At 43.7% G+C, this 18,525-nt stretch overlaps 1 protein-coding gene across 2 annotated transcripts in view; it reads right to left on the reverse strand.

Moving 5' to 3' along the window:
• Window positions 1–14,961, reverse strand: part of LOC124031296 (AMP deaminase 2-like) — a 55,573-nt gene extending 40,612 nt beyond the window's left edge. The window contains exon 1 of one of the 2 annotated variants that reach the window (XM_046342371.1): window positions 14,549–14,961. In XM_046342371.1, coding sequence (XP_046198327.1) covers window positions 14,549–14,558 — 10 coding nt within the window. In that variant the 5' untranslated portion in view covers window positions 14,559–14,961. Of the gene's footprint in view, window positions 1–13,931; window positions 14,067–14,548 lie in introns of those variants that run through there. The other variant, XM_046342373.1, reaches the window with a different exon arrangement.
• Window positions 14,962–18,525: the final 3,564 nt, after the last annotated feature.

The raw sequence follows: 18,525 nt of genomic DNA on the forward strand, positions 1-18,525 counted from the left end.
GTCAACTGGAACTGTACCTGTGGATGTATTTCAAGGCCTACGTTCAAACTCAGTTTCTCTTTGCTTGACATCATGGGAAAATCTAAAGAAATCAGCCAAGACCTCAGAAAAAAAATTGTAGACCTCCACAAGTCTGGTTCATCCTTGGGAGCAATTTCCAAACGCCTGAAGGTACCACATTCATCTGTACAAACAATAGTACGCAAGTATGAACACCATGGGACCACGCAGATGTCATACCGCTCAGGAAGGAGACGCGTTCTGTCTCCTACAGATGAACATACTTTGGTTCGAGAAGTGCAAATCAATCCCAGAACAACAGCAATGGACCCTGTGAAGATGCTGGAGGAAAAAGTACAAAAGTATCTATATCCACAGTAAAACAAGACCTATATCGACATAACTTGAATGGCCGCTCAGCAAGGAAGAAGCCACTGTTCCAAAACCACAATAAAAAAGACAAGACTACGGTTAGCAACTGCACATGGGGACAAAGGTCGTACTTTTTGGAGAAATGCCCTCTGGTCTGATGAAACAAAAATAGAACTGTTTGAACTGTTCCATATTTCACTGAAAGAATAAATGTTTTGTTTTCGAAATGATAGTTTCCGGATTTGACCATATTAATGACCTAAGGCTCGTATTTCTGTGTGTTATTATGTTATAATTAAGTCTATGGTTTGATATTTGATAGAGCAGTCTGACTGAGCGGTGGTAGGCAGCAGCAGGCTCGTAAGCATTAATTCAAACAGCACATTTGTGTGTTTGCCAGCAGCTCTTCGCTGTGCTTCAAGCATTGAGCTGTTTATGACTTCTAGCCTATCAACTCCCGAGATTAGGCTGGTGTAACCGATGTGAAATGGCTAGCTAGCTGGGTGCGCGCTAATAGCGTTTCAATCGGTGACTGCACTCGCTCTGAGACCTTGAAGCAGTTGTTCCCCTTGCTCTGCAAGCTCTCCCCTTGCTTTGTGGAGCGATGGGTAATGATGCTTCGAGGGTGGCTGTTATCGATGTGTTCCTGGTTCGAGCCCAGGTAGGGGCGAGGAGAGGGACGGAAGCTATACTGTTACACTGGCAATACTAAAGTGCCTATAAGAACATCCAATAGTAAAAGGTATATGAAATACAAAATGGTAGAGAGAGAAATAGTCCTATAATAACTACAACCTAAAACCTCTTACCTTGGAATATTGAAGACTCGTGTTAAAAGGAACCACCAGCTTTCATATGTTCTCATGTTCTGAGGAAGGAACTTAAACGTTAGCTTTTTTACATTGCACATATTGCACTTTTGCTTTCTTCTCCAACACTTTGTTTTTGCATTATTTAAACCAAATTGAACAAGTTTCATTTTTTATTTGAGGCTAAATTTATTTTATTGATATATTATATTAAAATAAGTGTTCATTCGGTATTATTGTAATTGTCATTATAACAAATAAATAAATATTTGTTTTTCTAAACATTTTTTGATCATTTTATATATTTTTTAAATATTATATAAACATATATATATATATATATATATATATTTAAATCGTCCGATTAATCGGTATCTGATTTTTTTTGGTCCAATAAATCGGTATCTGTCATGACTTTCGCCAAAGTCGGTCCCTCTCCTTGTTCGGGCGGCGTTCATCGTCACCGGCCTTCTAGCCATCGCCGATCCACTTTTCATTTTCTATTTGTTTTGTCTTACACACCTGGTTTCAATTCCCCAATTTCATGTTCATTATTTAACCCTCTGTTTTCCCCATGGTTTTTGTGCGTGATTGTTTTATGTATGTTCGGTCCGTTATTGTGGGCTCGGTATTATGACATGTTATTGTAATATTTGAGTAAAGTTACTTGTGTTACTCATCTCTGCTGTCCGGCGCCTGACTCCTCTGCACCAGCTACACCCAGACCATTACAGAACCACGCACCTCAAAAATGGAGTCAGCAGGAGCAGACAACCCCCCTTTGGCGGTCGAGGAGCGCGTCCAGCAGCATGCGACCATGTTGCAACATCTCGGCACCGCCATGGATCGCGTGCTGCAGACGATGGACAGATGGGAGAGAGGAGGACTTCTTCCAGCGCCTCCACCGGCACCACTACAACAAGCACCACTGTTCACCCCTCTTCACCCGGTCCCAGTGGGATTCGACTCGAGCTCCCGAGGGAGTATGATGGGATGGCTGCCGGATGCCAGGGGTTCCTGCTCCAGCTGGAACTCCTCCTGGCGACCGTCGTGTCGCCCTCGTCTCGTGTCTCTCAGGGAAAGCCCTGGAGTAGGCCAACGCCGTATGGGAGGAAGCAGAGTTCACCCGCCGGCAGTTTTCGACCGCCGTCTGAGGGTAGAGCGGCGGGTGAACGTCTGTTCCACCTGACGCAGAGGACGAGGAGCGCACAGGAGTTCGCCTAGGACTCCTGGACCCTGGCCGCCAGCGCGGGATAGAACGACAGGGCCCTGATCGATCACTACCGGTGCAGTCTGCGCGAGGACATACATCGGGAGTTGGACTGCATGGAGACCACTCTCAGGTTTGACCAGCTGGTGGACCTGTCCATCTGGCTGGATAACCTGCTGGAAACCCGGCACACTGCTGGTCGGTGCTGGGGAGGTTCCTCTGGGAGTCGAGGCAGCAGGCAGGGCACTCTCATGTCACCCCAGGTAAGTCGGCACCAGGCTCACTCAGAGCCCCCTGTTGCTCACATGTTTTTTTAATAAATTTTCCTGAGTTTTCCCCGCATTCCCAGCATAAGGCGCTCGTAGATTCAGGCGCAGCTGGGAATTTTATTGACAGAGCATTTTCCCCTAGATAGTTCGACCATTAGGGTCAGGGCTAGTTAGGGAGGCCACCGCTCCACTGGGCATGGAGGGCAGGAGGGTCACAAGGACAGAATTATTATTTCCCTTATTGATTCCCCTGCATTTCCTGTGGTGCTGGGCCTACCCTGGTTGGCCGGTCATGACCACACTATTTCGTGGCAACAGAGGGCTCTCAAGGGGTGGTCATGAAAGTGCTCGGGAGGTGTTTAGGGGTACCGCATTTCCACTTCAAGGGTGGAGATGGAGAGTGAGCGCATTTCAGCCGTGCGTAATTCGCCGACTCCCACCACGGTGAAGGAAGTGCAGCGGTTTCTAGGGTTTGCCAACTACTACCGGAGGTTTATCTGGGGCTTTGGTCAGGTAGCGGCTCCCATTAGGTCACTGCTGAAGGGGGAACCGGTGCGACTGCAGCGGACAGGGCTTTTGGTCACCTGAGGGCTCTGCTCAGCTCCCGTGCTGGCTCATCCAGATCCCTCTTTGGCATTCATTGTAGAGGTGACCGCGTCCGAGGCTGGGATAGGGGCCATGCTCTCTAAGTGCTCGGGTACGCCACCAAAGCTCCGCCCCTGTACTTTCTTTTTGAAGAAGCTCAGCCCGGTGGAGTGAAACTATGATGTGGGGGACCGGGAGCTGTTGGCTGTTGTCAAGGCTCTGAAGGCGTGGAGTACCCCAGGTCATCTTAGGTTTCATTACATACAGTCGAGAAGAACTACTGAATATAAGATCAGCATCAACTCACCATCAGTACGACCAAGAATATGTTTTTCGCGACGCGGATCCTGTGTTCTGCCTTTCAAACAGGACAATGGAATGGATCCCATGCAGCGACACAAAAAAAACGACCCCGAAAAAGAGGGAAACGAGGCGGTCTTCTGGTCAGACTCCGGAGACGGGCACATCGTGCACCACTCCCTAGCATTCTTCTCGCCAATGTCCAGTCTCTTGACAACAAGGTTGATGAAATCCAAGCAAGGGTAGCATTCCAGAGGGACATCAGAGACTGTAATGTTCTTTGCTTCACGGAAACATGGCTCACTGGAGAGACGCTATCCGAGGCGGTGCAGCCAGCGGGTTTCTCCACGCATCGCGCCGACAGAAACAAACACCTTTCTGGTAAGAAGAGGGGCGGGGGCGTATGCCTTATGGCTAACGAGACATGGTGTGATGAAAGAAACATACAGGAACTCAAATCCTTCTGTTCACCTGATTTAGAATTCCTCACAATCAAATGTAGACTCATTCATTGTAGCTGGGGATTTTAACAAGGCTAATCTGAAAACAAGACTCCCTAAATTTTATCAGCATATCGATTGCGCAACCAGGTGTGGAAAAACCTTGGATCATTGTTACTCTAACTTCCGCGACGCATATAAGGCCCTGCCCCGCCCCCCTTTCGGAAAAGCTGACCACGACTCCATTTTGTTGATCCCTGCCTACAGACAGAAACTAAAACATGAGGTTCCCACGCTGAGGTCTGTCCAACGCTGGTCCGACCAAGCTGACTCCACACTCCAAGACTGCTTCCATCAAGTGGACTGGGATATGTTTCGTATTGCATCAGATAACAATATTGACGAATACGCTGATTCGGTGTGCGAGTTCATTAGAATGTGCGTTGAAGATGTCGTTCCCATAGCAACGATTAAAACATTCGCTAAACAGAAACCGTGGATTGATGGCAGCGTTCGCGTGAAACTGAAAGTGCGAACCACTGCTTTTAATCAGGGCAAGGTGACTGGTAACATGACCGAACACAAACAGTGCAGCTATTCCCTCCGCAAGGCTATCAAGCAAGCTAAGCGTCAGTACAGAGACAAAGTAGAATCTCAATTCAACGGCTCAGACACAAGAGGCATGTGGCAGGGTCTACAGTCAATCACGGACTACAAGAAGAAATCCAGCCCAGTCATGGACCAGGATGTCTTGCTCCCAGGCAGACTAAATAAAAATTTTGCCCGCTTTGAGGACAATACAGTGCCACTGACACGGCCTGCAACGAAAACATGCGGACTCTCCTTCACTGCAGCCGAGGTGAGTAAGACATTTAAACGTGTTAACCCTCGCAGGGCTGCAGGCCCAGACGGCATCCCCAGCCGCGCCCTCAGAGCATGCGCAGACCAGCTCTCCGGTGTGTTTACGGACATATTCAATCAAAACTATACCAGTCTGCTGTTCCCACATGCTTCAAGAGGGTCACCATTGTTCCTGTTCCCCAAGAAAGCTAAGGTAACTGAGCTAAACGACTACCGCCCCGTAGCACTCACTTCAGTCATCATGAAGTGCTTTGAGAGACTAGTCAAGGACCATATCACCTCCACCCTACCTGACACCCTAGACCCACTCCAATTTGCTTACCGCCCAAATAGGTCCACAGACGATGCAATCTCAACCACACTGCACACTGTCCTAACCCATCTGGACAAGAGGAATACCTATGTGAGAATGATGTTCATCGACTACAGCTCGGCATTCAACACCATAGTATCCTCCAAGCTCGTCATCAAGCTCGAGACCCTGGGTCTCGACCCCGCCCTGTGCAACTGGGTACTGGACTTCCTGACGGGCCGCCCCCAGGTGGTGAGGGTAGGCAACAACATCTCCTCCCCGCTGATCCTCAACACTGGGGCCCCACAAGGGTGCGTTCTGAGCCCTCTCCTGTACTCCCTGTTCACCCACGACTGCGTGGCCACGCACGCCTCCAACTCAATCATCAAGTTTGCGGACGACACAACAGTGGTAGGCTTGATTACCAACAACGACGAGACGGCCTACAGGGAGGAGGTGAGGGCCCTCGGAGTGTGGTGTCAGGAAAATAACCTCACACTCAACGTCAACAAAACTAAGGAGATGATTGTGGACTTCAGGAAACAGCAGAGGGAACACCCCCCTATCCACATCGATGGCACAGTAGTGGAGAGGGTAGCAAGTTTTAAGTTCCTCGGCATACACATCACAGACATCCTGAATTGGTCCACTCACACAGACAGCATCGTGAAGAAGGCGCAGCAGCGCCTCGTCAACCTCAGGAGGCTGAAGAAATTCGGCTTGTCACCAAAAGCACTCACAAACTTCTACAGATGCACAATCGAGAGCATCCTGGCGGGCTGTATCACCGCCTGGTACGGCAACTGCTCCGCCCTCAACCGTAAGGCTCTCCAGAGGGTAGTGAGGTCTGCACAACGCATCACCGGGGGCAAACTACCTGCCCTCCAGGACACCTACACCACCCGATGTTACAGGAAGGCCATAAAGATCATCAACCACCCGAGCCACTGCCTGTTCACCCAGAAGGCTATCATCCAGAAGGCGAGGTCAGTACAGGTGCATCAAAGTTGGGACCGAGAGACTGAAAAACAGCTTCTATCTCAAGGCCATCAGACTGTTAAACAGCCACCACTAACATTGAGTGGCTGCTGCCAACACACTGACACTGACTCAACTCCAGCCACTTTAATAATGGGAATTGATGGGAAATGATGTAAATATATCACTAGCCACTTTCAACAATGCTACCTTATATAATGTTACTTACCCTACATTATTCATCTCATATGCATACGTATATACTGTACTCTATATCATCGACTGCATCCTTATGTATCACTAGCCACTTTAACCACTTGCTCCTACCTGGTACGCAGGCGTCCCATCTAGAGCTCTGGAAATGCAAATGCGCTACGCTAAATGCTAATAGTATTAGTTAAAACTCAAACGTTCATTAAAATACACATGCAGGGTATTGAATTAAAGCTACACTCGTTGTGAATCCAGGCAACAAGTCAGATTTTTAAAATGCTTTTCGGCGAAAGCATGAGAAGCTATTATCTGATAGCATGTAACACCACAAAAGACCCGCAGGGGACGTAAACAAAATAATTAGCATATTCTGCGCTACACAAACCGCACAATAAAATATAAAACATTCATTACCTTTGACCATCTTCTTTGTTGGCACTCCTAGATGTCCCATAATCACTATTGGGTCTTTTTTTCGATTAAATCGGTCCATATATAGCCTATATATCGTTCTATGTAGACTGTATGATAAACAAAAAAAAAAGAGCGTTTCATAACGTAACGTCATTTTTTTTAATTCAAAAAGTCGACGATAAACTTTCACAAAACACTTCGAAATACTTTTGTAATGCAACTTTAGGTATTAGTACACGTTAATAAGCGATAAAATTCATCAGGAGGCGATGTAACTTCTATAGGTGTCGTCTGGAAAAAAAACATGGCCGACGGAGCTCGACCAAAACATCCGGTCGGAGAACGGAGGGAAGGAGTTCCCTTGAACCGGTTAGACCAAGAATCAATTGCGAATCAAATGACAAGACTCTAGACAACGTGTGGTAGCTGTAGGCGCTGAAACCTCGGTCTCATGTAATTCGGTTCACTTTAAACAATTCCTGGAAGTAAGCGCAAGGATATTTATTTCCATTTTCAGTGATCAGGTTTTCCTGCGCTATTCGATGAAACTCACGCTCTGTTAAAGTCACAGCCGTGATTTAACCAGTTTTAGAAACGTCAGAGTGTTTGCTATCCACACATACTAATCATATGCATATACTATATTCCTGGCATGAGTAGCAGGGCGCTGAAATGTTGCGCGATTTTTAACAGAATGTTCGAAAAAGTAGAGGGTCCACTTAACAGGTTAACTATGCCACTTTGTTTACATACTCATCTCATATGTATAAATTGTACTCGATACCATCTACTGTATCTTGCCTATGCTGCTCTGTACCATCACTCATTCATATATCCTTATGTACATATTATTTATCCCCTTACACTGTGTATAAGACAGTAGTTTTGGAATTGTTAGTTAGATTACTTGTTGGTCATGACTGCATTGTCGGAACTAGAAGCACAAGCATTTCGCTACACTCGCATTAACATCTGCTAACCATGTGTATGTGACAAATAAAATTTGCTTTGATTTGATTTTGATTTGACGTTGGCTTGAGGGGGCTAAACACCCTTTTCTCATCTGGACTGACCACCGCAATCTGGAGTACATCCGGGCGGCGAGGAGACTGAACCCTCGCCAGGCAAGGTGGGCCATGTTCTTTACCCGTTTTGTTTTCACCCTGTCCTACAGACCAGGTTCCCAGAACGCTAAGGCAGACGCACTGTCCCGGATGTATGACACAGAGGAGCGGTCCATAGATCACACTCCCATACATCCGGCCTCTTGCCTGGTGGCACCGGTGGAGTGGGAGCTGGACACGGACATCGAGCGGGCGTTACGTACAGAGCCCACTCCTCCCCAGTGTCCAGCTGGGCGTCTGTACGTTCCGTCTGCTGTCCGCGACAGTTTGATCTATTGGGCCCACAAGTCACACGTCGCTGGTCGGACAGTGCGCTGTCTTAGTGGGAAGTACTGGTGGTCCACCTTGGCCAAGGACGTGAGGGTTTATGTTTCCTCCTGCTCGGTGTGCGCCCAGTGCAAGGCACCTAGGCACCTGCCCAGAGGGAAGTTACAGCCCGTTCCACAACGGCCGTGGTCGCACCCATCGGTGGACTTCCTCACGGATCTGACTCCTCTGCACCAGCTACACCCAGAACATTACAGTATCGGTGTTGAAAAATCATAATTGGTCGACCTCTAGTGGCAACCTTAAGTCTAAATATTACTGTTACATTGCACAACCTTCAATGTTATGTCATCATTATGTAAAATTCAGGCAAATTAATTATGGTCTTTGTTACGAAGAAATGGCCTTTCAACAGTTTGCAACGAGCCAGGTAGCCCAATCTGCTGCATATACCCTGACTCTGCTTGCACTGAACGCAAGATAAGTGACACAAATTCCCTAGTTAATATTGCCTGCTTACATGACTTTATTTTAACTACATATGCAGGTTTTAAAAAAGATATACTTGTGTATTGATTTTAAAGGCATTGATGTTTATGGTTAGGTACATTACTCAACGATTGTGCTTTTTTCTCGAATGCACTTTTGTTAAATCATCAAGTTGAAGTAGGGTGATTCGATGATAAATTAACAGGCACCGCATTGATTATATGCAACACAGAACAAGCTAGTTAACCTAGTAATATCATCAACCATGTGTAGTTAACTAGTGATTGTGAAGATTGATTGTTTTTTTATAAGATCAATTTAACGCTACCTAGCAACTTACTTTGGTTCCTTGCAGCCACAAGGTCCTTTTGATGCTGCACTTGCGTAACAGGTGGTCAACCTGCCACGCAGTCTCCTCATGGATTACAATGCTGGGTGCTGACTTCTCCCCCTCTCCCTCTCCCTCCCTGAAGTGTAGCTACACGGCTAGAAACAGAGGCCTACATTTTTCCAATGGAAAAAAATACAGCACCCAAAAGCCCCAAGTCTATGGCAGGCAACGAAGACAAATGATGCCAAAACTATCTAACAGTCCTTAACCTGAGAATGGGAGGATTGTTATTGGTAATTCCTCAGGTTCTTATTCCTTCCTCTGTGCTTTTCTTTCAAGCTCTGCTGGTCATGCTGGACAATAACTGTTACTTGCTTTGCTCTCAGGAACAGGGCCCCATTGAAAATAGTGATTACTGGGGTAGTGGTAAGGATGGAGTTAGATCAACTGAAGTCGAAAATTCCCGGTGTGACGCTCGCCATTTGGTGCGACTCAGACCCGGTGGCGAGCATGGTGGAATAGAAGAGTCACCGTCTGTCCTTTTGAGTTTTGATGCTAAGTCTTTACCTGACAAAGTAATGCTAGGATATATCAGTTATCCCGTACAAGGTTTTGTGCCAAACCCACTATGGTATTTCAGGTGCCAAGCTTATGGTCATGGTTTCAGCAGGGTGTAGGAGGGAGATTCCTAGATGTGAGAAGTATGCACGAGACAAAGCAATGTGTAGTATCAGTGAAAGAAGTGGGATGTGTTAACTGTAGGGGTGCCCATGTTGCTGGGGATCAGAAGTCGTGTTGTCACAATACCAACATTTTACTAACAATATACCAGGCCAAGTATCATGATACCGGGTAGTATCACAAGATCACTGGGGGGGGGATCCAGATTGGTCTAATGTCCTGTTCACCCCGTCCCTGACACTTGTTGTACCTGTTGTCTAAACATGCACATGTGCCAAACAAAAAAACCTGTCACTGATATTCACACTTCTACTCAATACAACACATATTGAATTTAACTGCACACTGTATAATAGAATACTGCATATAATTGTTCATTTGCTCATATTTGCAAAGGCCTACCTGTGATTTTGCTTGAGGATTGAGAGTAAGGAATATTCATGCATAATGACCTGCATGTCATTGTGTCAATATGGTGAAAGCACTGCATGGAACCTTTACTCTTCAGTTAACACACACACACACTCTCTCCATCACTCTCATAAACACACACCACTCCATCTCTCTCCCACCAACCATTGACACTGCTCCCAACTGTAAAAGGCACCAAACAGAATGTAAGGAGCACCAGAAAGCGATAGATATTTTATAATTTAGGCTTACATTAGGCCTATATGAATCCTACCTTTGAAGCTCATAGCAGATCATTTTCCTTCCTGTACCAATCAAATTTGTCTAGACCTACTGTCAAGTTACCAGGTTGTTAGATAGCTAGGTAACTGAACAACGTTGTTATCAAAACAATAATTAGAGGCCTGGGATTAGTTTAAAAACGTCCTAAGACATGGTTTGTGAAATTATATCAAATGCATGCAAAATCACACAGGGGACAAAAAGGTAGCTCCAGTAATAGGAGTCATATTTTTATGTAAAGCTGCAAGCATGAATGTTGCAAAGCTGTTTTTCCACTCTGGCACGGCTGTGGGACAGCGAACTTGCAAAGCCTATCAAACTGGCCTGTGTATGGAGCGATTTCAGTGTAAACATTAATAGTATTTGAATTCCATAATTTCACATTTGTATTAGGATATTGAATTTGATCATTTTCTTATTTTGTATAATTTAAATAATTAATTTAACTTGTATTTCATTATTTGAAAGTGAATTGAGTGAATATTGCATTCAGTTTTAATTCTAAAATTAAATATTTATATATTCAGTATGGTAGATATTCAATGTCTGTGTATCAAGTTTACAAACTATAACTTCAAGTGTATCAAAATTTCATATATTCAACTTATCATATTCAGTTCTCTAAATTCGGATTCAAAACCAGAGACAACATCCTGGTACTTTGCCAGCAAGGAAAAGTAGAATAGAACAGATAGAATCAAACAGTTACTGTGATAAAACAGGAGCTTCTGGTGGTTTCTGAAACCTATGTGGCATGTTTAATTAATTTTCTTCCCGTGAATTTGGCTCGAGCGTTTGAACCGTTTTGGTAAGACTCTGGAACAAGAGACTCCTTCTGTTTCCCTCTATGATCACAGGCCAACTTAGAAGGGAGTGTCACAAAAACCACAGTTTGGCCCCCATAAGAATATACAGTAAGTAGTTGAATAGACCTGTTAAAGCCCTTCTAAGGATAGCCTTTTCACTCCATATTTAATCTTACTCTTGTGACTGACTGGGTTCGAACCAGGTCTCCTATATTTTACAAGACTGTGTTAGCACACTTAGCTAAAGGCTATAGGGATAAGTTCAGGACATTCATTTAAATGACGACACGCTGCTGCTAGGCAGGTAGCCTAGCAGTTAAGATTGTTGGGCCAATAACCAAAAAGTTTCTGGTTCGAATCCCCAAGCGTATTAGGTGAAAAATCTGTTGAAGAGCCCTTGAACAATGCACTTAACCCTGATTACTCCTGTATATCGTTATGGATAAGAGTGTCTGCTAAATTACAAAAATTTAAATGCTTAACAAGTACAGCTTTCCCCTGATTCAGCTCATACCAAGACTTGAACTCGGGACATCTGCCTCACAAACACACATGACCACCCACCTGAAGTGTTCCAACCCACCATGCTATTGAAAAAGGCCTTCTTCAATTGCGCAAGGGGAGACACGGAGTGAGTTTCACAGATCCCCATTAGCTACATTCACCCCCTAAACTCACTCCCCAGAGACCCCAGTGGTTGAACAAGTGCAACTGTAGATCCAGGTCCAGTGGCTCCACTGTAAAGGCTTCACGCTGCCTGCTTGGCTAGTACTGCTTCCCCCTGATTCAGCTCATATGGAGACTCGAACTCAGCACTTCTAACCGCCCTCCAGAAGCATTCCAACACATCGTGCTATTAAAAAAGGCATTATTTAATTGCGCAACAGGTGACACATCAGGCTGATGAGTGAGGTTCACAGATGTCCATCTGCTACACTAATAACTAAGATCCAACAAGCTTACTCATCAAAAGAGCGTAGTTTGGGGATCCATGCTTATGTGATGAAAACCTTGCCTGAGACCTGAAGACATGTTAGTTTGACATGTGTTAGATGTGTTAGTTTCAAGTCTCCAGCAAGGATAGTCATTATAAGGTTAGCATGTGACTTACTAGGTCAAAACTGTTGAGCTAAAGCCTAGGCATTGGTCCTGTGACTTGGATGGATCTCAAAGGTGGGTGAAGTGTAACACAGGTGGTTCGGTCATCACGCTTGTGTGATGAGTAACATGTCTGAGACCTGAAAAGTTGCATTGTTTGGTACACAGGAGACCTGGGTTAGAACCCCATCGGTCAATCTAACACAAATCTGTAGGTCTCTGGCAAGGATGCTCATTACATAAGCATGGATCACCAAACCACCTCTGTTGCACTCTCATTAAATGGGGTGCACAGATCCTTCTGCTTCTTTTTGCCTCAGAAAATGTTGTTATGCAGTAGGCCTGATATTAAAACCCAGTAGGGTATATTGGTGCCATGATCACTGAGTGTGAGGTCAAAGTGGGGTGAACTGTAACTGAGGTGGTTCGATGAACCACGCTCTTTTGACGAGTAACCTTGCTCGACTCATCCCTATGGGCTTTAGCTAAGTGGGCTAACACAGTCTTGTGACATTCAGGAAACCTGGTTCGAACCCAGTCAGTCACAAGAGCAAGATTAAATAGGGAGCTGAAAAGCTATCCTTAGAAGGTTTATGACATTGCTATTCAACTGTATTCCTATGGAGGCCAAATTATTTTTGTGACACTCCCTTCTAGTACGACCTGTGATCATCATAGAGTGGAACAGAAAGAGTCTTAGCTTTCAGGAATGGGGTCATAATCGTATATAGCCGAAACGGTTAGAATGCTAAAGCTAAATTCATAAGAAAATAAATTCAACATGCTACATTGGCTTCAGAAAGCCCCAGAAGCTTCCGTTTACCACAGAAAGCTTTGATTCTCTGTTCTCCTCTACCTTTCATGGTTGGCAAAGATGTTGTCTCTGGTTTTGAATCTGAATTAAGAGAACTGAATTTAAAACTTCATCTGAATGCATTTGAGAAGTTGATTATATGAAAATTCGATAAATTTGAAATTATAGTTTGTAAACTTGCCACAAAGACAATGAATACAAAATCTACCATTCTGAAACTGAATACATAAATATTGAATTTGAATGTTAAAATTTAATTTGAAAACGGAATGCAATATTCACTCAATTTAGTTTCAAATCATGAAATACAAGTTCAATTTATGAATTAAATGATTACATTTGTGTATTACAAATAAAAACAATAAATTCAAATTCAATATCCTAATACAAATGCAGACTTATGGAATTCAAATACAATTTCTGTTGGCACTGAAATTGCTCCATACACCATGTGCTCTTGGTTATACCAGGGATGAAATTATATACAATGTAGGCTATGAACTTTGCTCGCTCTGTGCGCTGCTCCAATATATCAAATGGGGCAGGAGGTAGCCTAGTGGTTAGAGCGTTGTTGATCGAATCCCAAGCTGACAAGGTAAAAATCTGTCCTTCTGCCCCTGAACAAGGCAGTTAACACACTGTTCCCCGGTAAGGCCGTCATTGTAAAATAAGAATTTGTTCTTAACTTACTTGCCTAGTTAAATGAAGGTTAAATGTTTAAAAAATACATGTAAAAATGTAACAACAGAAGACTGATCAAGGTCTGCATCCCCCCCTCGCCACCATAGTACAGTAGTACCGGTATACCGTGCAAGTGTCCTGTGCTGGAGAGGCAGGTTGAGGTTGCCAGGGTCAGAGTTGTACAGAAGGTGTCCTATGCTATACCTGTGAAGAAAGTTGAGGATGGGCCAACGGTGAGCGATCCTAAGAGGCTCCCGGTGAGTAGTAGATTTTTTTTGCCAGTACAGATAGGCCTACGAATGAAATGTGCTTTAGTAACTGGAAACTCTGAAAAAAACGAGCTCCAGCTGGGAAAAATCTATTTGAACGGTCAACCAACTCGGGCCTCTCTTTCTAGAGCTCCGAGATCCGGCCCCGAAGATCACTGACGTCACTCTTTTTTCAGAGTTCCCAGTTGTTTTAAATGCGCCATATTACTAGTGGGAAACTCATATCATCCCTGAGCTCCAACTTCTCCCACATGCTGACCTAAGGAAATAGCCTCAACAGTATTTTCAGCAGTTAAATTTACCAACAAACATTATTTAAAAAAAGTAATCTATTCATGTGGTTTTTGAACACTAATTTGTTTACAGGCATGAAAGCCGCACTTTTGGTTTATGGATGAAGCAGCTTAGCCATTAGACAATCGGCGTTTTTCAATGAGTTCAAAGTATGCATTCAATTTGAATTTATAACGTCACAATTGATAATTACCACCTTCCCACTTTGTTAAGAATGCAGCATAGAATTCAGTTTAGCTGCTCTGTCTGTGTACTTACCACCTGCCATGGTTGAGGCCTGGCTCAGCACGAAGAGCTGATGCAGAAAGTTGTAGCACTTGTCTTGTCCTCGCCCAGGAAACAACTGATAACCTTGCTGTAGCTGACAGTTTGTTTCTCTCAGACGTCCCGAATACAGCCTTATAACAGTTGTTTTCACTGGTAACTTCGCTAGCCAGCAAGCTAATCGTTTTTTCAAAACAAAGATCTTTGGAAATATTCCAGAAATGTGAACTTATTGTCTAAGTAGCTATATTGCTGCAATAGCTATTTGCTTGAGTAAATACATTTCTCCACCGAATGTATAAATATATATATCTCGTTAGCTAAACAATTGGATCATTTCTAAATTGCTGTCTTAGTTTCGTGAGACTCATTGACATTACAGGCTTTGCTGGACTTGACCGAGAGGAAGATGCAAAGCGAGAGGGATAAGTGTTCTCCAGCAGGTGGCGCTCTTCGTTTGTTTAGTTTTTTTTGCTCTCCATAGCGAGGAGTTTTTGTGGAGGGGGTCAACGAGTGTCGAATTTGGTTAACAGTAAATGTAATGGCTTATTTGCTCGAACATACGTTTCGCAGTATTTGGGTTGTTACGAGTCTACTGACGTAAGTAGGACACGTGACATCCCGGCAACTTTGAGAAAAAAACTAGCGGAGTTGTGCCTGGTCGTCACTAGTTACCACCGCCACAAAGTCAACACCCCGCATATTTCTACAATTTATTTTATTAAAATTAGATTTTAAACCCTGACCACACTGCTAACCTTATGACTAACCTTAAATTAACACCATTGGTGGATTAGCATGTTTGTTTTCGTGAACTTTTATGATTATAGCCACGTTTGACTTTGTGGATGTAGTAACTAGTGGAAAGCGTTGTGCCTGTTGTTCACACGCGTATCTGTCCTCGCATTGCCTAGAATGGTCCCACCTGATCTAGGCTCCTCCGGATTGCCTTCCATTTTTGAAGACATTTATTTTTCATTGCAGAGCAGGCACTAGAGTATCTGGTCAATATAATCAAATCAAAGTTATTGGTAACATACACTTGTTTAGCAGATGTTATTGCGGGTGTAGCGAAATGCATGTGTTTCTAGCTCCGACAGTGCAGTATTATCTAACAAGTAATATCTAACAATTTCACAACATATACCCAATACACACAAATCTAAGTAAAATAATGTAACTAAGAATATATAAATATATGGACGAGCAATGTCAGAGCGGCATAGACTAAGCTTCCCATGTCTGGAATACACTGCCATCAGACACACATAACTGCACCACATATCACACTTTCACAAAATGCTTGAAAACCTGGCTAAAGGTCAATCAGATTTGTGAACATGGTCCCTAGCTGTGTGTTGCCGCTTTCCATGTTGTCTGTTGTCTGTAGCTTGTGAGGTGTGGAAACACTTTGTTGCTTTTATGAATTTTGTTTTGCTGCTTTTTGTTCTATGTTGCTCTGTCTGTATGCTATGTCTTGCTTGTCCTATGTTGCTATGTCTTGCTTGTTCTATGGTGCTATTGTCTATATTGTAATTGTTTTTAATAACCTGCCCAGGGACTGCGGTTGAAAATTAGCCGGCTGGCTAAAACCGGCACTTTTACTGAAACGTTGATTAATGTGCACTGTCCCTGTAAAAATAAAATGAACTAAGCTAAAACTAAACTAAGATACAATAGAATAGAATACAGTATATACATATGAGATGAGTAATGCAAAATATGTAAACATGATTAAAGTGACTAGTGTTCCATTTATTGACATGGCCAGGGATTTCAAGTCTATGTATATAGGCAGCATCCTCTAATGTGCTAGCGATGGCTATTTAACAGTCTGATGGCATTGAGATAGAAGCTGTTTTTCAGTCTCTCGGTCCCATTGGTCAGACCGTACCCCCCTATGGAGAGCCTTAAGGTTGTTGGCTGTGCAGTTGCCGTAGCAGGCGGTGATACAGCCCAACAGTATGCTCTCAATTGTGCATCTGTAAAAGTGGGAGGGTTTTAGGTGCCAAGCCAAATTTGTTCGGCCTCCTGAGGTTGAAAAGGAGCTGTTGCGCCTTCATCATGTGTAAGTGCATGTGCAAATTCACAAACTTTTTTTGTTTTTTGGTGATGGTTGGATGAGATGAATCAACAAATTCAAACGTCCAGAGCATCCACCTCAGTCACCCTCAGATGAACTAAAGTAGTTAATAATGAGCAGTGTCTTAGGGGCAGTTGGATGTGCATTTATCCAATCACCCTCTTACTTCTTACTCAAAGGTCTGACCGGCTGACTTGTCACTCAGGTGAGCAGAGAGGGTGGAACTATTCTGAAAGAGAGGTGAACTAGTATCATTACCCTTGTTCCCTGCTACTGTACAACCAACACTGCACTACACCTCATAACCAGCACCCCTCTCACAGTTAGTGGCCATCTGCTGGCCTAAACTGTGGCCCAAGATTTAACAGGGTTCTCTGGATAATCTTATCAACAGATCAGCTGCACCAGGCCAATCCCAGGATGCAGCAGGAAGGACAGAGTCAAAGCTTGAAGGGTCAGAATTAGAAAGGGACTACGGAATTGGAGGATGCCCTAATTAGCCGCCTGTTTTACTCTCTGAAGCATTTGTGGGGGCCTAATTTCCCTGCAACCCACTTCTTGCCATGAGATGTCAGATAAGATCTCTCTCTAAATTTCTCTCTCTTTCTCTCTTTTTTTGCAGGTTGGGCAATCCCATAGTATCTGAGGGTGGAAGGGCCAATATCTTGCTTTTTCTTCATGCAGCAAAGTTAGAGCCTACTACCTAGCTAACCACAACCAGTGCCACACCATTTGAGTTTGTCCACATCACGGTTATTATAGTAAACTAAAAGTTCAACTAAAACGATTTAGTAAACTGAAATAAAATAATTTACAAATCCGTTTCAAAAACTAAACTATACTGAAACTAGTATATTTAATTCCAAAACTAACTAGTATAAAAACAATCATGAAGTATCTTCATTTATTTATTTATTTATTTTTCACCAAAAAATTGAATAATTGGGCATAAAATCAAATGGGTTTTTCAATGGAGTTTTCAAGCTTTTTGCGGAAGTTCAAGCTACTGAATCTATCGGGTAAAAGCTGCCAGGAGATGGCGATGTTTCAAATAGGCCTAGCTTGTGCATCACTATCACTGGCTATCACTAGCTCACAGGAGGAGAAATTGGCTAAGGAGCTAACTTGATTCTTCTTACATGTACTAGTCTCGGCGATATTAATTTTAAATAAATATTGTTGCACCAGTCTCAGAGCAATTCCTTTTAGATCCAAGTCACATTCAGATTAAGGTGATCAGACGTCGATATCCCGGAAATGTCCCAATTAGTGCCAAGACCCCTAGAGGGCGTAGTTCTTCCTGATGTCGTATTGCCTCTAGATGCCGACCAGACCCCCAGTGTCTGTCTGGAGCGTGAAGTCACAAGCTCTGCTGGTCGTCTACTGTGTAGCAACCTAGCGGAACCAAAAGCCCTGGTCTACCCAAGAAAGCCTATGTTCAATAGGAATATGTGGATGATGTCAGCGCTATCACTATCTACTGGTTTTCATGTCTATGGTGTCGATGCAGTCAGCCCAGCGGGTGATACATTTTTGTCCCTCGGCGACCTGTTCGTACATAAACCTCCTTAACTCAATTTAATGGGAGGCCAGACAGAAAAACAGGGAAAATATGCATACTGTCTTAATAAAACAGGAGAAATAAATACAAAATAAAATAAAAACACAAAACCATAATAACCTTGATTAACATATATAATTCAAAGTGATATCAGGTGCATGAAGCATTTTTACATTAGAATTGCCTTTGTTACTTTGTTTACAACTAAGCCTGGTCAAACAGTAGCTAGCTGTTCATGTCTCTATTGTTTTGATACAGATGTAGTCCACCTTGGAGTTCACTACATGCAAAGTTCTTGGTTATGAAAACTTCTGCAAAATGCATCTA

Source organism: Oncorhynchus gorbuscha, linkage group LG03 (genome assembly GCF_021184085.1).
Source record: "Oncorhynchus gorbuscha isolate QuinsamMale2020 ecotype Even-year linkage group LG03, OgorEven_v1.0, whole genome shotgun sequence".
NCBI lineage: Eukaryota > Metazoa > Chordata > Actinopteri > Salmoniformes > Salmonidae > Oncorhynchus > Oncorhynchus gorbuscha.